This window comes from Oxyura jamaicensis, chromosome 19 (genome assembly GCF_011077185.1).
Source record: "Oxyura jamaicensis isolate SHBP4307 breed ruddy duck chromosome 19, BPBGC_Ojam_1.0, whole genome shotgun sequence".
Lineage (NCBI taxonomy): Eukaryota > Metazoa > Chordata > Aves > Anseriformes > Anatidae > Oxyura > Oxyura jamaicensis.
In genome coordinates, this window is record NC_048911.1 from 10,455,100 (window position 1) to 10,476,114 (window position 21,015).

Genomic DNA, 21,015 nt, shown 5'->3' on the forward strand with positions numbered 1-21,015 from the left:
ACAATAACAAAATAATTCTGTGGAGAATGGAAGGAAAAAAAAGCCAGCAGATCTACATCTAATTTATTACAGATTTCCAAATTTAGACATCTGACTTGATTACGTTCATTTCAAGGGAAAAGGACCCACCACAAAACATCACATTGGTATTTTACAACAGGATTTGAGCAAAGATATAGTACATCAGCCTTACGTACTGCTGCCCTGCCAAGAGGTGAATTTTGCTCTTGCATCTCAATGCTATGTCTTTCATATTAGCTGTAGAACAAACTAGCATCACTGAAAAGCCCTACACTAAGTGAAGCCTGGAATTCTATCAATAGAAAGCTAGCAGTGTTTAGCTGTTTGAGAACGAGCACACACCAACAGTTCATATATAAGCTTTAAAGAAAAGAACTGGAAGAAAATTCATACAACTTAAAAATGTGACAGTAAAAAAGCAAGTCAGTGCAAGCTATTCCACCAACCAAGCTAAATTTAAACAGCTCAAATTTATTCAAGACCTGTTAATATTTAACTGATGTTGTCTTTACCAAACTTCTGACTTTGTGTAACTTCTAGAAAGAGCTAACTTTGGAAGCATTCATCAGGCTACTGTATTTAAAGGAAGTAAAATTTCCATCCTTCTTTATTAAGAAAAATCACGTATATTAGCCTTTTAACCGAAACAATGTAAAGGCAAAAAACAATAGAATTGATATGCTCCCACAGAAGAATCTTTGAAACCCCCCCCATTGCAGAGTATGTCCCAGTAATTCCAAATCACGTCAGAATTAAAAATGGTTTGTATAGGAAGAATTTTTAGCAAAGTATCACTGCAGTGGATCTAAGTCTGATGCACCCTAGCAACAGCACATAAAGCAATTCTAGGAAAACATCCAGGACAAACCAGCAGCAAATAATGGAAGCAACAATCAAGCACACATGGCATTTTCAGTGACACATCCACTTGCAGTCAATGTCTGTGTGACCATCTGATCCTGAAGGAAAACCAACTTGCCCACCTCGTTTCCCTACTTAACACACACACAAAAACCCAAACAAAAAAAAACCTCCACAACCTGGATACAGCTTGTTAAAACCAGAGGCACAAAGAGAGCCAGATGACTTGAGAAGCCATTTACACCAGCTGTTAGGGCAGAAACAAAAGGCCAGCATTTGCACACCTAATTCTTCCCAACAGCTGAGGACAACAACCCAAGATCCACAACAGTCCCAACACGATGCACTGGTCTTCACTTCCAAGTTCTGAAAATCACAACAGTATTCACTACAAAAATTATTAATAGCTGCCTAAAACATTAACAGTGCTAAGAATAATGATTAACATTGCATAAAATTTTTTGTACTACTCATAATTAGTTCAAAGTTTTGTTTCTCTAAGACAAGGATGCTTTCACTTTCCACAGCCATCTCTCACATGCGGTTGTGGTTGATAATAGCTCCTTTGCATGCGCTCCTTCCAAACATAGCTCAGAAAATCAGTTTTCCTCACTTTACGTCAGACCCGAGATACAGACTCCGTGGCAGAAAGGCCAACAATAGCTCTTCCAGAACACGGAGAGACTGCAGCTCACAAACTGCTGAGCACAGCCCTTCTGTGACAGCCTGCTCCAGAAGGACAGCTAAGTGCATTTCCTACAGGTCCTGCGGGCAGCAAGAATATCCGTCCCCTACTGGAATTTTAGCAGCTAGTTTGGTGCCACTGAAAGCCATACAGTTTCGTTGTTGTTTTCTGTACAAGAATTTTACAATCTTTTAACCTGTTTTTCTATAAAACATGTAAAGTGTAAGATTGTGTCCACCTGTACTGGAAGACTGAAAAATATTCCTGGTGCAGTGATGTGAATACTAGATTTCAGAGACAATTTTTTGGAAAAAAATACTGCAGAAATAAATACACGTGAAGGAATTGCCTCAATTTTCATGCAGAGAACAACTATGTAAAATCAGTAACTGCACAAGTAGCTATTTTGTTCATAAAACTGATGTTTACTAGAGGTATAAAGTTAATAAGCTAACTTTATATAGGACCAATTAAAGCAGAAATAAAACAAGTATAATGCTTCTGTATTCAAAACACGGTTCTGCATTCTGTTAACCCAACAGATTTATATTTTTTTCCTTTTTGCTGCCTTCCCTATAGAGGGCCTGTATGATAAACTGATGAAAGCAAGGATACCCATTACCTGTATAGTTAATCTACAGTTTCCCACTGAGATTATTAGGTCTGAGTTCTTAGCTATGATTCAATTCCTTAAAAAAATAACATTTTAATCACCTCCTAACTGCCAACCCAAGGCCTAAAACACCATTTAGTCCTTCAGCTTAGATCCCTGTTCTTAAACAAACTTCTGACAACATTCTTTAAGAAATGCCCACTAGGCACCCATTACTAGACCAAGATGCAAACTGCTAGAATTGTAAAAAAAAAAAAAACAACCAAAGTTTAGGGGCAGGCAACCATTGCAGGCATACCTGGTACAAACAATGGCACACACTGCGAAGTTGTGGTGGGAACTCTGAAGAAGAATTAATGATTGCATGAAAAAATTTTTCTGTCATTTGCAAGAGACTCCGCTGGTTCTCTTCAAGGCTTTCTGTAGGCTCCAATCTGAAAGAGACCCATAAATGTATAACCAGCAATCAAATCCTACTGACTATGCTTGTATTTTCAGTAGTAACCTTATCCCACAGGGTAAATAAAAATCTTACAGAAATATTTACGATCTTTCACACAAAAGATTCCATCAATAATTTAAATTACATAAGTGACAAATACAAGGTCATTCAAAACTTAGTAATAAACAGATAGCTGTAAGTTGGATTCTCATTCCATACTAAGACAAGCATTCATAATTCCAAGAGGCCTGCATTATCAGTGTCATGATGGTTTCTGTGAAAGGAATTTCTGAGATAGACACAGTTGTTTGACAGCTAAACTATTAAAAATGAAGCCTATCTTTTGGCAAACTACTTAAAAGAAGAATTTGGAAATTTTTTCAAGCATTAAAGAGAATTCAAAACAACAGAACAGCTACTCAATCCAAGTCTTGAAGTGCTATGACAAATTAAAGCAAAAAAAAAATTACAATATGTATGCATTCCAACTTGCTTCTGTAACTAATCCAATGACCAAAAGCAGATGCCTTATGGTACTACTGGAAAACCCCTGCATTAGTGGCCTACAAGAAGTATGAAGTAGCAAGTAGGAGAAGAGGTTTTGTAAGGACTCTCTGTCTTCCTTACTCTCTCAGGGCTTAGAGGACATGCAGCAGAACTCATCTCAATGTGTTGGACAGCTCTGTACAATTCTCCCTTGGTATAAGGACTGTTGGTAGATACAGTGAACGTGTCTGGTGAAGTGAGGAGCAGAAATGTATGAAAGTATGAGAAAAATATTTACAACAAGGAAAAGGAAATCACAGTGACTGGGAGACAATTTTATAAATACTTTTGTTCCCCCCGCCTTGAATCTCAAACCTTGTAGGATCCACCTCAAAGCTAACGTGCTGCCATTCAGAGGATGTGATCACAGTCCTTAACAAAGGTTCCAAAAGCTTCTGCAAATATGTAGCACCATATACCTATTGGAAAAAGAAAATCAGAATATGTGGCCAGATTAACATAGCAATCCACAGGAACACTCCAAAATTCTGTACGTTATGAGAGCCTGAAAACACTTGATTTGTTTTGGCATAAGCCAGATTTCTGTAAAACTGGTGTTCTGGAAGACTCACTTCTGAAACACAACTCTGATCAACTTCTACCAGTATTTTATTTAATTTTCAATCCAGAGAAAACGATAGGTCAACTTAATAACCATAATAACCAGATGGAAATCCTTCTTAGAGCCCACTGACTCAACACCTCAGCTCTGTTTGTACAGTACTACACAACGTTTTAAATTGAAATGAAAGACCTTGGAATTTGTCTTCTCCTCTTTAAACAGAAGACCATTAGAAACAGTCTTCAAGCTGGTACTACACCCCAAATCACTCATGTAACCAAGGTAGTCATAAGTTGAAAAAGACTTACTATGATTGAAGATTATTTAGGACAATACTTCAAGGTAACAAAAATCTGTAAATATATTTAGCTGTTTTTATCAAGTAATGCTTTCTAAATATCTAATAGTATTTGTCTGCTTAAATGTACAAATCTTGCAAACATTGTTCTTACTGCAATCAGTTTTCTTCACAATCCTGAATACACAGACTAAGCAAGATGAAACATTTATTGCCTTGGAAACTTTCAAGAGGACTAACTGCAAACTTGAGCCTAACTGGTTGACTCAGGAAGTCTTGGAAAAAGGTTAGTTCCAGAAGGATTTGTATTTTTCAGTTGGGCCTGAACATAAGAGATCTTCAAGTATTATTTCAAACGTTGAAAGTTTAGGGAGTTCTGCTTTTAAGAGATGTAGGTGAGAGCTAAGAGTAACCTTACCTGAGGCCCCAAGGAACTCATCAGTATTTTCATCTGATTCATCTACTCGAATGTTTAAGACCAGAGACTCATAGCTTTGTATTTTTATATTATTAAACTTTTCCTGTTACTGATCTGATATGGAGCAGAGAGAAAGGTTAGGTAACATACCTTAAAACAGAAAGTCATTATTTTACTAGCTAAGCTGTTTCCTCGGAAGAGTGTCTGCATGGAATCTGCTAGTTCAACTTCCTTTGAAAACATATTCCAAAGTAGCTGGTAGAGCAAGTGCCGGGAATCAAAGAGTGTGACCAGGACACGAGCTAGCTCATCCTTAAAAGAAGCAGAAAATGGTCATCTGAGCAGTGAGTCAAAGATTGTACTAATGCTTTAAATTTCCTATGGAGTCTTGCATGTAAATATCAAATTTAGCATGCACAATCATTTTTTTAAATCTTCCCTATGCTATTGTTTGCCTAAAAATCTCTCTCATGATAACCACTCATGCAAATTCATAATGGTTAGTCCAGACAGATAAGCATTTATTCTGCTGTATAACAAAAAACAATTCATCTTGTTAAACTTGAGGACTAAATACAGTTCTGTTTGTCTGCAATACAGCACACAGTTTGTAATAAATAACATCAACCAAAACAAACGCATTTATTATAATTGTATATAACATTGCTCCCAGGCATTAACTGAAATTTAATATAAAACTACTGTTGATAATCACGATCTCTTGCAGCTGGATTTAGTATACTTTCTGAGAATATAAGAATATACTAAGAAAGGCTAGTTATTACGAAAGGTAGGTCTAATCTCTCTTTTTAGCAAGCTATTGTTACACTCCCAAATTTTTTGACCTTATTATTTGAAGTCTAATTATTTTCAAAACACGTAGGAAATAAAATGCATGAATTAACTTACCCACTGAGAACAAGGCACCACATTGGCTAAAGCCATAGCAATAGGGAGCTCCCCCTGATCGCCCATCATTGTAACCAACTCCACCAATCTCTCAAACCGATCTGCTAGCACTGTTTCTGCTAACGTATCAAATTCTGTTCCCTGCTGCAGAATTTTGGTGAGGACTTCCATAAAGGTAGCTCTTGTTTGGAGGTCTTTATGATAGCCCAAGCCTGATAAAACAAATTAATAATAATAATAAAAAAAACTACTAAGGAAAATGTAAAAATAAATCAAATACCAATGTCTTCATTATGTATTCATTTATGCATAGCTTTATCCAATTAACTTACCTATGGAGTGCATAAGACCACTGTCCACATTTGCATTGAGTAAATTTGACATAGCAAGAACAGTGCAGTGTCGTAGCGAAGCTAGTCTTCGAGACATTCCACGTTTCCTGCCACCAGTTTGTGCACTTTCATCTTCAACTTCACTACAGTCATTTAGAAGGTTCATAAACAGTGTGAAATACCTAAAGAAAAAGATAGACTTGGATAGTTAAAACAGATTCTATGAAGCAACAGTCTGGAAAGATTTGCATGCAAAAGCAAATAGACCATAAGCCTCCCAAAAAATCCCATCCATCCCCCCAGATAATCTTTCCTGTAGCACAGTCTCAACTTTCAAAGAATATGTTGTAAGAACTAGGAGGTACTGCCCTAAAAACTCATATATAAGTTCCACAAACAAAGAAAACAAATTCCAATGGCGTGCCTTTACAAACAGCTGTCTTGAAAGACATTTCAAATTTCATGGTTGAAAATGCAATTTCAAACCCAGCTAATCCCTCCCACAAACTAAGGATACGTCTTTATTAAGGGGAAACGAAGACAAATTTAGTAATTATTTTCTAAATGAAAATGTTTCCATAAACCTATTAGGCAGAGATTTGTGAAATGGCATCTATACAAGGTAATCTCTACTTCTGCTAGAAGAAAAAACTTAGTTGGTAGTAAAAGTCATATGGTGCATCTACTCTGAGACACTGTATACTAGAAATAGTTAAAAGTCACTGTTTACTTAAGAAATAACTGAGATTTGGCTTCCATCAACTCAACACCATCTCCTTCTTCAGGCTGTAATGGAAGCCCAGCAAGAAGAGAGACCACTGCTTCCATACTCGCTTGGTCCAAATCTCTGAAAAAAAAGTTTTAAGGTTTTAAGAATCAGTTGCTAAACTGTTTCTTAAACCTTTTTTGACCTTTAAACTGTGTCCATTAGGAAAATAGCAATCACAATCTGTGGTACAGGTTCAAACAACACATAATTAAAGGACTACAACTAAAAAGCAATGTTTTCACTAAAAAAACTTAAGAATGAACTCAACACTATGATCTTTGACAACTTTATTCTTCATAATGTATCACATGAAGACATAGTTCTAGGAAATAAAACAAGCAATTCTAACACTAAATCAGAAATAGCATTAAAAAGATTAAATAAAAATCTGTACATTTTAAAAGAACCCTCAAGAACCATGTTGTTAAGACTAACCATTAAATACAATTTTCTTGCTGCACACAGAAAATTAAGTTTCAATTTTGGTCTTTTCTTTAAAATTACTACCACTACAGAAATTCCACGTAATCCAACTGATCCATGGATATCAAATGGTATCTGGAACACTGTTAGCAACTTCAGAAGCAGTTTATTAGTATCCTTTCTTACCTTGTCAAGCATTTTACATCCTCATCTGTTGCTTGATTAGATGTTCCCATAACCCAGTCTGTCAAATATTCTACCATTTTGTTTCTGTGAAATAAATACAGATACACAAACATAAAACTTCTAGCTTTGTTTTTTTTTTTCTTTTTTTTCCCTAAATAATAACCCACACCCCCAAACACATCTACTACTGTTTGCTCTTAGTATTACAAATTCGTATTTGAACCACCAGATACTGAAGATTAACTGAATTTTATTGCACCAAGTAGTACTCCACTCTGTATCAGTTTTTTACATCCATTTAGTATCCCCATAATCAAAATAAAATTATAATGCAATACCAGATTCTAAACTATTACACCTGAAGACAAAGTAAAAAAAAATAAATACCATCATAATAGTTTTCTTTTAAAAAATAAAAAAATAAACATGTAACCAAAATTATACTTGTCCACATTACACTGCCCTAGATGTTTTATTATGTCTAAATTACTTTCTTACCTGAATTTCATTTCTTGGCAAAACGAAAGGTCATCTCTTCTCTCCATCATTACTTCTACTAACTGACAGAGCTTAGTTTTTATTTGAATTGCATGTACCAAATTTCCAAGCACACGCACATACCTGAAGATAAAAAGCAAAAAGTAAATACTTCATGCTGTACAAAACGAGGCCCACACATTTGAAATCTTTTCAGGTCTGTGTCATAATCTGCTTTATGCTATCATTTAAGTAATCTTTATGACCACTGAAGTTGTCAGAACAGTAAGAACAGGGCTCAACTTCTTTCTCCATGGGTGGAAGCAGAAAAGATATAAAACTAAAAGGGTCTACTTCACTCCATAAACATATAACCGTGTAGAAGGTTAACCAGGTTTCTCACCTAACCAGATTTAGCATCATTGTCTCAATACTAGCTTGTCCAAGATGTTCTGAGCTCCCTTCTGTATGATTGTCAAGCAAATTCTTCATTATAGCAATGGTTTGTTCTACAAATTGTGTGTTGGTCTCAGTTAACAAAACCTATGGGAAGAAAGTTTCTAGTGTTAACTTCCTGTTTGCAGTTAACTCAAAAAAAAAAAAAGTGTGTTTTCATCAAATATACTGCAGAAAAGGTAACAGACAAATATTTTTCTAGAATCACCTGGTCAAAAGAATTCCAATACATGTCAACATTAAATATGCCAACACTACCAACCTTAAAGATTCTGAGAACATTCTCACAGGTTCTGTACTCTGAGAGTTTACTAAGAATTCAAGAATGTTTTTAATTACTTTATTTTAAATATAGCCTGGAATCAAATACGATAATTGTATGACACATGCTCTCAAATACAATCACAATGTTTGCAGTTTTTTTTTGTAGAAAACACGAACAGATAACCCATTTCAATTACCTATGTGAAAAACAAGACCGATACTTTTTAAGATACACAAGTGAAGGAATATATCAACAGTTTACCTGTCCTTGAGAATCAAAAAACTTGCTGATGGTATTCTTCAGTTTGTTAAACAGCATTGGATAAAGTGCTGGACTCAACTCCAAACCCACCAGATCTTTAATATTAGTCCGTATTTGAAGTCCCACTTTCTCGTGGTTACAGACCATCAGAGTCAATAATCGATCTATGAATTTGCTAACAGGAGTCTCTGCATTTCCCTCAGTGGATACCATAGATATCATGGAGCCCTTACGCTCATTGACTGGGCCCATAGGTGGGCTGTAGGTTGCTAATCCTGCATTGCTACGATGCTGTAGGCACACTCCTCCAAGGGCACATAGGAACCCCGTCATGTTGATCCATTCCTGAAGAGAATCTGTGTCAGACAAGTCTATGGAGCCTCCCCCACTAACATGCGACATTCGTCTCTTAACAATCGTCTTATGAAGACTTTCAGTCACCTGAAAAAGAATGACTGAAGATGAAATCTTTTCACTTAAACATAAATAATGGAGAGAGATCAGAATTTAGAAGTATGTCATAACATATCCCACCATTTTAATTCCATCTCAACAATTTACTAAGGTTTTCATCTTAGAATGAACAAAAATCTATCCAGAGGAGCTGTTTTTATAGAATTTGAAGAAACAGAGTTAAAAAGGGACTGAAAGGGGTTGCCTAGATGACGCTCTGCTATGTAGTAGGACAAAGCATATTTAAGTCATGATAGTCAGCAGCTTTTTTTTCCTTAAAAAATTTCCAGTGAAAGAGATTTTATAATTTCTTTAGTAGTATTTTGGTGTTTTCACTATTTTTTTTTCAATTATTAAACTTAGCTATCTCCCTTACAGCAATTTAAGTCAAATTATCTCTTGTTCTCTTATCAGTAAGCACAGAGGACTTGATTTCTGGAATATTTTCATGGGGCTTAAGTCCTCCTATACAACTCATCTTCCAGATTAAAATGAAATTTCTTAAAATACATAAGCTTAAATAGTTACTCTGAATTTCTACAGGGTTAAACCTAAGGAAAAATTCATAGTCACCTGCCCATCTTCCATTTTGGTCTTTGGATAGTTAAGGATTAGTTTTGTAGCTTGTTCCCATTTTGCATGTGTATCCTCCCAGGCCTAAAATAAGATATATCAAGATTTAACTTCAAAACTACTTGTAGCAACAGACTTTTCTGTGTTCAAAAAAAAAAGAAAAAAAAAAAACACATATGAAATATACAGAAATTTAGAAGAAGATTTACCTCTGTGTTGCCTGCAGTTGGATGTTCAATGCGCCTTAATAATGCCATCACTCTTTTCTGAAGAGCTGCTCTCCCTACAAACAAGCACAGAACATTTATCAAACAGATTTTTGAAAAGCCACCTACATCAAATATGAGATAATTGAAAGTAATTATTAAAGAGGAACATATCCCCTCTAAGTGTTTAGAAAGATTCTCCTTGTTACACTTTTAAATCCTCATGAACAGTTACCCAAATTCCCTACTCTTTCCATCAGTTTCAATGGCTAGGATATTTCAGTGAAAGCAGGAGTTACAACCAAATCAAGAATATAAATATAAACTCGTTTAAAGAACTCAAATCCAAACAAGTCTTACTGTAGAGGTAGAAATGCATTTTCCAGACTCATCATTCTTACCTGTTGACATCATATTGCTAACAGATGCAAACTCCATGAAAGTGTTGTAGTTTGGCAAAAAATTATGAACTGAAACTTCATCTACTCCACATCTGATATCTGCTTCTTCACACAGGTGACGGAAACAGGACATTGCCACAAGGACTGCCTCAATATCTGGGCTCCACAAAAACATGTATAAAGCAACTTCCAATTTTGTTTGGGCTTTGCGACAAATAGGTGTTCCACTGCATCCTGCTGTACTTTCCTTGGGAAACACAGAATTCCAAATTCGGTAATATTGCTTAGGAATATGGCATTTTTCTTAATCCAAATTGTTTTTCAAACCTGCTTTCATTCTAGTAGAAATAAACAATCCTAACCAACATCTAAATATATACTGTATCTGCTGTTGCACAAACACAGTGGCAAGAAACTGCTCCTTCCACAAAGATAACCACATACTTAGCAAAGTGATACCAAAAAACTGTATGTTAAAAAAGAAAATGAAGTTTTTAGCTCATAAAAGATGTTCTAAATACCCTCTTCACTTTTCCCTGCAGCTAAACACTAGACTTGTCTGTCAAAGGGTATACTTAACTGAAATGTTTGACTTTATGATTTTTCACAGTTTATTCAGACTGGATGCAATACATTAAAAAGTGAGACTTCAGATTTATTAACAACTGACAAACATGTAGAGATGCTAAGTGTGATCCTAAGAAAAAAGGGATTCACCAACTTTTTAACCTGAAAAAAGTGCAACTTCCTAGAAGTCTGAAACTCATTACTAACCAGCGGATTAGATTCAAAACTTATGCATGTTACAGCTGATTACTGACCAGAAAGAGTACATAGTAGTATGCCTTTTCCTCCTCAGAAATAATCAATTTTATTTTTAAAAATTACACTCAGTGATTTAATTCTACTTGCACATTATTTTTTATCCCTAAATGATAAAAATTATTATTATCCTATGTTACTTACCATGGAAGAATTCCCCTTCCCTCTCCTGAGGGTGGCTCCCGGAGTACAGCTTTTCATCTCCTCATGGTCAAGAGACATTTGACTAGTTCCACCTCCAGAGACATCATAAAGGAAGAGGAAGTGACAGGAACTCCTATCCGACTGCTGTAAAGAGAGGAAAGAAAAATAATTAATCACCTTACCTTTTAAAACAATGCAGTTCAGGAACTGTTGTCACTAAGTAAAAAGCTCTTCAACATTTACAGAGCACCTTTCACATAGGTGCTCTCAGAGCGCTTTATAAATTTACCCATATTAATGGTATCTTAGAATGACATTTCCCCTTAAGAAAATAAAGTATTTTGAGAGTCATCTTCAAAACGTATCACCTCGGTATAAGCACACCATCATGCCTTTTTCTTCCTTCCTTGGGGCCTCCCAAAATCCCAATAGGCTTCTTGGTTTTACCCCACAGAATATATACCAACATAAACATAATTATAATTTAAATGCAGTTAAGTGTAAAGAACTTCTTTAGTAGCTACCAAATCTCTTTCCATCATAAAAGTAACCGTACAAATAAAAGCAGTAACAAAACAGAGACCAATTCATTTTAATGATCCCAAAAGATAGGTGATAATATTAACTTACTTTATTTTTTAGAAGAAATTTATTCCTACAGATGAGAATCTCTCGCAGCCACTTGAGGATTTCTGTACTGCTGAGCATCTGATGACTGGTTAGTTTCTTGCAGATATAAAAAAGCATTTGTGAACTGCAGCAAAATGAAATTTAGCATTAGCTTTATAATCTAATAATAAAATATCTGATAAAGGAATTACTACTTTTTACATAGAAATAGACAATGAGCATGAATATCCTACAGATAAGCTAGCATCTTCTTTTAAAACGTATAATAGATATAACATAGGTGTGTACTTTAAATGACAAAACCCCTCTGACCCTTCCCACCGCCCAACTGGCCGCTATAGTTCCCTAGAGGAAGTTAAGCAATTTGGGTACTTGTTAGAAGTCCAGACTCCAGGGCTGTCGATTCAGAAGTCCTCCATTTATCCACAGAACAGATACAGCACAGACAGTGGCAGTACAAGTTTACCTACACTGCTCTGATAACGTGTCTCAACTCTGTTCTGGAAGGAACACATCTAGGGATGTTCCTTCTTCATATCCATTCAGGCCTCACACTCTCTGTTAAAACTGCCAAAGGGTCCAAATTAGTGTCAATTTTAATGGGTTTTTCCCCCAGCCCGAACAGACCACAAACTCATTTCTACTACTAGAAATTACAGTAATGAGTTTTAGATATTGCCCATCTAGGTAGGACTCAGCCCCCAAACTAACCCATAATAAGCCCCTTCAGCCACATTTAGCAGTCATGCAGGCCAATTTGTTGATGCTCGTCGAAGTGTTTCTCCTAGATTTTAATTCCCTTTCCTCTAAAACAATACCTGCACCAGATCAGATTAGATCACCAAATATTTTTTCTTAAATTGTTTAGCACATGCAATTCTTAAAATTCTGAGTTGCTTATTTTATTGGTCCAGCTTTTTGTGTAACTGATTATTTTGGATTTTTTTTTTTAATATTCTCCAAGAAATCAACTGCAACAGCTGCTGTGATGTTTTAATATGCAAGATGACATTAACCAATAAAAAATCTTTAGATACATAACAAAGACAAATGGAGACCACAGGTCAGGGCAAACTACTACCTTCCTTAGGTGAGGGCTTCAGAGTCAAGATCAGCAAATCCACACTGCTAGAATTGCTTTGCATTACCCTCCCTCAGCCCACAGAGGATAAAACAGAATTCAAACAATAAACACTTGAATGCAGGGCAAGTCTTTAACCTTTTAAACAAATAATCGTTGCTATACCTTAACAGCAGGCTGAAGAGAGTCATTAAGAAAGCCAGCAAAACATTTGTTACGTTTTGTTTTTTTGTTAAATGGCAGTAGTATAAGGAAGATACTACTTTGTCATCAGAAAACAAATCAGTTTGACTGCCGATTCAAGCCAATGTTGTATAGCTTTCTCAAAACATTCACAGCTATTGCAAAAGAGAAGACAAATCAAAACAGCTATTGTTCTGATTTACAGAAGTGAACTTACCTAATTTCCCAGAACGTTTCTATAGGTGCATCAGGATTCCACAGATCAATGCTGTCTAACTGGTGAAGAACTAGCAAGGCCTACATTCAAAACAGAACAGCATCTCACTTAAAGGCAGAAATTGACAAGTCACTTAAGAATAGGCAGAGAAATAGGTGTAATCACAAGTCAATTACATTGCTTAAAAAAAATAAAAGATACAAAAAGCACTTTATATAGCAGAACAAGAGTTTGTTGTTAGTCCATGTGAAAGGTATTTTATTTTATTCCCTATTAGATTTACCTTGTATTTGCACACAAACCCATGCTAGAAACACAACCTTCTTAAAAGATAGGCTTTGACTTTAATATTTACTGAATGATCCAAACTGCAAAAATATCAGTGCAACACATCGTACGGACATAAACTGCTGGTGGCAACAACAAAATTTCTGTAGTTCAAGCTTTTTGGCAAGGACAAGCAAATACTTTCCTCTTTGTAATTATTGCCTTCACAACAGAAAACCTGGGAAAGAATAGCTTCTGACCATATTCTAGGGCTTACTGGTGAACTAAGGCCAAAACTTTAATTTCTGCTTTTGATTTAGTCTGATTAACTAAAAGCCCTCAAAAATCAACTATTTATAAATTGAAGACAATTTTTAGAAGAAATGCGTATCTCAAGAACATAACTGGTCAAAACATAATCATTGCAAACAAAGTATCTAATCTGAAGTCCCCTGCTACATGGGGCTGTTTGATATGGAGGCAAAGAAATGCAATGACACTAGAGAAAATACAAGTTAAAAGACAAATATGGAAATCTTAACTATTTTTTCTATCAAATTCTGAAAAAAAAAAAAAAAAAAGTTTGTAAGTGTTTTGCTGCAAAGGGGCTGTTCGAATACTGTTAAAATGGCATAAAAAAGAAATTGTTCTCCAACAATACTGAAGGAGTTATTTCAAATTGTTTCCTAGTTTAAACAAACCGCTTGGCATACAGAACATTATCCCTTACCTCCATGGCTTCTTGTGCTATATCTGGCATGCTGGACTGTGGAACAAGTTGTACAAGGCCTGTAATTAATTCAGCAGTACTACCTTGTGTCTCAGGCCCTTGCTTCCTTGGATTCTAAATAGCAAAAAGGAAAGCACCTTTAAGAAGAAAAACTTTTCAATGCCTGACCATGTTACCGACTGCTAAGCAACAGTCTTATAATTAAAATAGGTGGATTTTGACAGAGTACCTCATTTCTTTTTAAGCCATGATACTCTTGCCTATTATATCTTTGACACAATAGAAATATTTAAAACTAAATGATAAACAGACCAGACAAAAGGAAAATATTTAGCACACTGATTAGATGCTAGTAGTACCCTAATTTTGGCAATAACACTGCATAACACGTGCTCTCCATATCTAGACATTATCAGATTTTATCGACACTTAGTTTACTTCTGCAGCTTCACAGAGTTCATACACAAGATTTGCAAAGCCACAGGTAATATCTGAAAAGAATGCAATACTAATTCTTGCATGAATTCACAAGAAAACACTGTTAAACATTACACTTGTTAAATTATTTTACTCAGCACCACAGACAGAAACTAGCAATGATCTAAGAAAACATCTTTCTAGTCACTGAAACAATGGCTTTTCTTTTTTTGCCTGATTCTGGTTTTCTTTTTGTTATTTTCTCCTTTCCTTTTTTCTCCCTTCAGAGTTACAGAGCTTTACGGTCCCTTTCATTGTGATTGCTCTGGTTCTGTAAGATCTCTGACAGGTTCTTTTTGCCGTTGTCTTTTTGCTTTGACAGGTATCCTAGATGTCAGGTTTATGTTTTTAATCTTTATTCATTTAGAAGCCTCACAAGTAAATTTTACTGTTTTGTCATGATTTTGTCTGGGATAATATAACATACTTACACACAGCAAAAGCTTTGGATCAGCATGGATCAATTTTACCAAGGATAATAGCAAGAACTTGTAGCTTCTGGTTTCCAAGTCAGTAGGTTTTTCTTTAAATTTAAGGCTTGTCATCTTCTCTTTAAATGTAAGACTCTGAAAGGAGGAAAAAGCACAGTCACTGTCAGTAAGGTACTCTATGGAGTAGTTACAATGAAACATCTTATGAAGCAAATTGGTTGTACTATCTATAACTCATGAAAAAGTTACAGATTATATTCAATTCACTCCAGTATAGCTGCATAGCCTTCTACTTAAAAATACCCTATTAAATACGCATATGCTATCACCATTATATTTTTAAACTTTACTTAAGAAATATTTTAGTGATCTGCAGATGGATATAAGAAAAGATTTTGTGTAAGACAAGCTGTCCAAAAGAAAATTGGATAGAAGGACTAATAAGAATTTAGAGGATTTCCTCTGGTCAAGGAAAGACAAAAAAAAGGACCCCAAGTAAGCTTGATTACATGAGAGGGTAAGGATTTTTTTTTATTTTTTATTTTTTGCAAAGGCAAATCATTTTCTATTTTCCTGTCATAATCAGCCTAGATGATAGCATTTTCATCTGTACAACCTCTGAAAAATTTACCTTTCAGTTTTCACAAGGTACACAGTGCATCTTTTAAATGAAAAAGCTAGCTCCATTTGAAAAAAAATCAGTAAACTGTTTCTGGACCATTCAACCTCCTCATCTGAAATGGAAGATGTCTTAAGGTATGTACTGAGAATTCATATAAGGTATTCTGATTTGACTCCATTATGAACTGTATCATGTTCTACCACTGCTGTTCACACAGCACAACCCAGTTAACAGTATGACCGATACGTAGAACTAACAGGCATGTAGAGCGTTAGCTGTGAAATAAGCATATGTGGATGCTACTGGTTCCAAAATCAAGATGATGCCTCGATACTACAGTGTGCCCAGTACCCCAAAGTGAACCACCCTGTTGTACGGCAACTGACTGCAGCACCTTCATCTTAACAAAAATAATCTGGACACATGCTAAAGTGTGTGAAAGACTATGTATATATATACTACAAATAAGTATCAAAATATGAAATATAATATATATATGCACACAAAATACATGTAAATATATATAAATGTGAACTTGCATTAATTGGTCCTCAGAACGCCCAAACATAAAAGATTCTTATCTCTCTCCAATATATTTACAGAATGTATATTTTCATGAATTTTACACTCATGTCACCAGGTATTATGTTAGTATTTTTACTTACTCTTACCAAAATAGTTAAGAGACAGTAACGTGAAAAAAAATGCTGTGGATATTCAACACAAGACAGAATACAACACTTTAGAAATTCAGCTTTTAAAATTATTTATTCTAACTTCTTATTTGATAAAATCTCAATTAAACAGTAACATGAACTTGTTTTTCATTTTCATTAGATTTATAAATTTTTAACAAAAAATTAAACTAGTTTGAAATCATCCTCAAGATAACTGAAGTATATGCATATGATAGAATTATTGTAGAATTTAATTCAACAAGAAATGCTAAAAGTTCTTGCTATTTTGCTAAACAGCTAATATGAAAACAATAAAATGTACCACATAAAAAGTATCTGATCAAGAAACTGATACTATGCTGGTAGTGGTAACTCATTCTGTGCAAAATCTTAGCTTGGTATTGCTCAGTGAATTCTGAGAAGAGGCACACGCCAAAAGAAGCTGGTTAGTTACTGTGAAGCAATTTATTTACTTCACACCATCAAAACTAAAGATTATCAGAAAACAAAGAGAGGGACGTGGCTACTCTCTGCACAGACATCAATGGGATAAACACCAGTTTGAACCTAACAGACGACACTGGAACAAAACCACGCGGGGATAACTTAGACACAAATAAGTTTAGGCTGGAAATTAGAAAACAGTTCTAAACACCAGAGCAGGGAGATTCTGGAAGAGCATCGTGATGGAAAAGTAGGGGTTAGAAAGAAAAGAACACACCCAACAAAAAGCCTTCTACCAAGGAGCTCAATAGATTTGTGTAAGGGATGGTGTTGCAACTGCCCGACCAGCAGTGAAGAGGTCTTCTCCAGTCCTGTGCTCTCACATAAAGCACGCTACCTTTCGTGCCCGAGGTGAAGTGATGTGACTGCAGTGGTAACTATGCACAGAAAAGTCAGAGCAATGAAAGGCTTTTCTGCGGTAGTTACGATGGGTCATACTTACAGCAACAGAGGCCCACTGCCATGCAAAACAGTGACTGGTTGGCATCTGACCATGAGAGCGACAGCAGCCAATAAGAACAGAAAATAAGAAGCAGAAGACAAAGCACCACCAGTCAATGTCAGAGTTGCCATTATAACATCCCTGCTATTTTCTCTACAGATGAATATAGATATGTATATATAAACATATATATACACACACACATATAAAGCAAGTTAAACAAGTTGTAGCTTTCAACTGAAAGTATTTTGATCATTTGCTTTCATATGAGAAGCCCAATGGGAATATTTTCATGCAACATTTTCGGCCTTCTTCCAAACCAAACATCCAACACTTTGGGACTACAAACACACTTTGAAACAATTCAGAAAACCAATGAGCTAACTTGACACATCTGAAGTCCTACACGGAGAGTTCAGAAGAAAAGCAATGCCGCTGCATGTGAACTTACTGACAAAACTGGATGAACTAAAAATTTGAATTTCCTCTTTTTTTTTTTTTTCCTCCTAAGGTGACCAGGAATACTGGCTTTATTTCATAATGTTTGAAAAGTCTAGATCACTTTGGTGCTGTCACCAAGACCAAACAGTTAACCTGCTCAAAGGAAATTAAGCAAGACAAATGAAGAAATATTCATGCCAATCATGGTAAAAGCATTGCAATTTTCAGAAATTATGCTCACATACAGAATGCTTTTGTTTCTCAGCTTAAATAAAAACGGACATATTACCTAGCTAATCACACAGCAAGAAAGCTTAAAAAGAACAGTTAGCCACGGGACAGTTACAGAAGAAATACTGCAATACTGCCAGTTTTAAAGCAGCATGAAAAAAACCTGAGAAACATACATCAGTAACTGACTAGGAACAGTTGGTCAATGCACCAAACTCTGAAAGGTTTACAGAATATGTATGGCTGGCTCTCTGTTGCTTTTTGGATTGCAGTGTTCTTTCTCCCTCTAGTTTCCAGTCTAAAGTTAATGAATAAAAAAGCTGTAATGGAATGGAGACAGAGGAAAAACAAGAGGCTTGTGTTTTAACAACTTCTTTACAAGTCTTTACCGGAGTCATGCGAATTGCTGGATGTGCCCCACAGCCTTGAATAGCTTTATGAAGAGTCTCACTAAACATGCTGCGAAGCTCCACGGAATGGCAGTACACGGCATCGATTTTGGGCCACCAGTCCAACGCAGACTAGAATGAAAACACAGAAATGCTCAAAAGGTAAACTGATAGTGTGAGAGTTACATTATGATTTATCTTATTTATTTAGTAAGCAGATGCGGATCTGAAGAGAAGCCACAGATAGATAGGCTAATTAAATACTTTCTGGAACTTACATTTGTGATTATTCGGTGGAGTGAATTTACCAGTACATAATGAAATGTTGATGGGGAATTCTGTGCCAAGCAGATCTACAATAAAAATAATCATAAAAGCCACTTAGGAACATATTTTTCTCTGCCATCTTTCACATCACAATGAGGATCATACTGGAGCCTTTTTATTAAATTGACCAAACTGTCAAATCTAGACATGAGAATAAGGAACTCTAACCAGCTAGGAAAAAAATTCTGAAAACATGAAGGGAATCATCAGTAAGGGATACTTATACAGTCAAAATTATTTACAAACTTCCAGCTGTTGTTTGCATATCTTTGATAATTGACAGGTCATCGACAATGTTGAGAACAACTTACCAGTAAGTTGTGTTCTCACCTTGAAGTGTTGGTTATTATGAGGGTTTATGCGGAAGCATGAGACTAAGCAGTCAATCATAAGGTCTATGTCTGCGTTCTGATTGCCTCTTGAAAAAGGTTTACTTGGATTAAACAGCAAATTCTATATATATAAAAAAAGACACCGAGATTATTCCTGTCTACTTGCAATAAATTATACTGGGGGAAAAAAAGGCTGCTCTACGAATTACACTTTTTTCAAATTGCATCTACCAATACGCACTACTTAAGCCTCAAATATTCAATTGCCATTCTTGTTAATACTAACTAAACAAACCAATCACTACTTCTAAGCAACTTTTAAATAAAAGTTTGTATTTTAAAGTTCAGCATCTCAAACAAAGTACAGTTTTAGGAGGCCTGATGGAGACCAAAGAAAATCCAACAAAGAAATGGAAGACTACTCCTCCTTTGCTCTTTAACTCATTTCTTTATTTTATGTAAGGAAAAAAAGGAAAACATTCATCTGAAAAAAACTACGGTATTCGATTAAGAAGTTTGAAGCTAATTTCAGCATTTAAAAATTCAAATTTCTTCATTGCAATTAGAAAACATATTTTTACCTTAAGATCTACAACCATGGACTGCACTAGTAGGAAAATGACAGAATTATCTTCCCAGTTGATGTAGGTAGATGCTTTGCAAAGTTTAACACAAGCAATAGCAGCACTTTCAGTCAGCTGTCTGCTCCCACTGTGGCCTGCAAGTGCTTTCCTGAGATTGTCCAGGAAGAGTTTCTGCAGAATTAAAATTGGGAATAGTTATAACCAGAGCTTTGGTAATGTGTGGTCAGGGTTTTTAGAAACTTCAGTATTAAAACTAACATCACTGCATTTCCTGATCAGAAGTCATGGATACTGGGGTTGCAAAAAGTAACTTGATGCAGCATTTTGGAGAAACATTCTAATATGCTTTAGGAATAAAAAACAGTAAAATACACCTTAAATACAGAAAAAACAAAGACAAGCACACTTTAGAAATCAGAATTAAGATATTTTTCTTCTCTTACCTTGTTCATTTTAGTTTCCTCTACCACATCCTTTGCTATATCTTGGATTATCTCTGGGCACAGGACCAGGAGTATGATTTGCAGTGGCCAAACTGCTGCTTTACGTTTTGTGCTTTCTGCAAAGCCATCCACTAAGTCAAACAACTTCTCTGCACAATCTGCATAAAATATAAACCCAAGTTCAACACCAATTATAATTATGAAAAGGCAGGTAATAAGTATAAAAGAGCAGAGTGATAGCTCCACCTACACGGAAAAAAAATATATCCATTTTGCATATTAGTAATATGCTACCTGAGATAAATGAGCTCAAACCATGTAGAGCCATCGTTTATCTGAAAATATAAATTTTCATCCCTTTTTGACTAGAGACAAATACAGTTACTGCTCTTTTATCAAGGTTTTTGTGTTGTTGTTTTTTTTCCTGTACCTAGATGAAAAATATTTAAAGAGTTTGCAGCTTTTGGGTTGTATTTCCTTGTGTTGTGAACCACAAAATGAATCTATTTTAAAAAGTTGTGTCAAGAGAGAAAACAGACAGTCATACATCCCTGCCTGCCCTGAAAGTGTTGACAGGAATTTGTTTCTAACATGAAGGCATCATAAGAAGCAAAGAGGGGACAAAAACGAATGTGGGGATGTCTTGGGGGGAAAAAGCAAAACAAACAATAAAAAAAGACCCCCCCCCAAAGAAAAAACAAAAACAAAAACAAAAAAAACTCTTAACACTTAGCAGGAAAAAAATAAAACCAACTTTTGAACACCACATCATTTGTTATGCCTTACCAGCCATATCAGTCTGTGGTGTTTGATACAGCTTTGTGAATTCATCAGGATAGTTTTCCACCCAGTTCCAAAATGCCTGCAGGTAACAAAAAACAACT

The 21,015-nt window shown here is 35.5% G+C and overlaps 1 protein-coding gene across 4 annotated transcripts in view; it reads right to left on the bottom strand.

Moving 5' to 3' along the window:
• NF1 (neurofibromin 1) overlaps positions 1-21,015 on the bottom strand; it is an 86,295-nt gene that overhangs the window by 53,114 nt on the left and 12,166 nt on the right. For 3 of the 4 annotated variants that reach the window (XM_035343319.1, XM_035343321.1, XM_035343320.1), the window contains exons 7-30: positions 20,918-20,993; positions 20,132-20,289; positions 19,686-19,859; positions 19,103-19,225; positions 18,724-18,798; positions 18,446-18,577; positions 15,140-15,274; positions 14,232-14,345; positions 13,235-13,314; positions 11,754-11,877; positions 11,124-11,267; positions 10,158-10,404; positions 9,760-9,833; positions 9,551-9,634; positions 8,525-8,965; positions 7,946-8,085; positions 7,564-7,686; positions 7,066-7,149; positions 6,418-6,534; positions 5,688-5,869; positions 5,356-5,567; positions 4,597-4,758; positions 3,484-3,587; positions 2,479-2,614 (exon numbers count right to left, since the gene is read on the bottom strand). In XM_035343319.1, the coding sequence (XP_035199210.1) occupies positions 2,479-2,614; positions 3,484-3,587; positions 4,597-4,758; positions 5,356-5,567; positions 5,688-5,869; positions 6,418-6,534; positions 7,066-7,149; positions 7,564-7,686; positions 7,946-8,085; positions 8,525-8,965; positions 9,551-9,634; positions 9,760-9,833; positions 10,158-10,404; positions 11,124-11,267; positions 11,754-11,877; positions 13,235-13,314; positions 14,232-14,345; positions 15,140-15,274; positions 18,446-18,577; positions 18,724-18,798; positions 19,103-19,225; positions 19,686-19,859; positions 20,132-20,289; positions 20,918-20,993 (3,441 nt within the window). Of the gene's footprint in view, positions 1-2,478; positions 2,615-3,483; positions 3,588-4,596; positions 4,759-5,355; positions 5,568-5,687; positions 5,870-6,417; positions 6,535-7,065; positions 7,150-7,563; positions 7,687-7,945; positions 8,086-8,524; positions 8,966-9,550; positions 9,635-9,759; positions 9,834-10,157; positions 10,405-11,123; positions 11,268-11,753; positions 11,878-13,234; positions 13,315-14,231; positions 14,346-15,139; positions 15,275-17,384; positions 17,430-18,445; positions 18,578-18,723; positions 18,799-19,102; positions 19,226-19,685; positions 19,860-20,131; positions 20,290-20,917; positions 20,994-21,015 lie in introns of all 4 variants that reach the window. The other variant, XM_035343322.1, reaches the window with a different exon arrangement.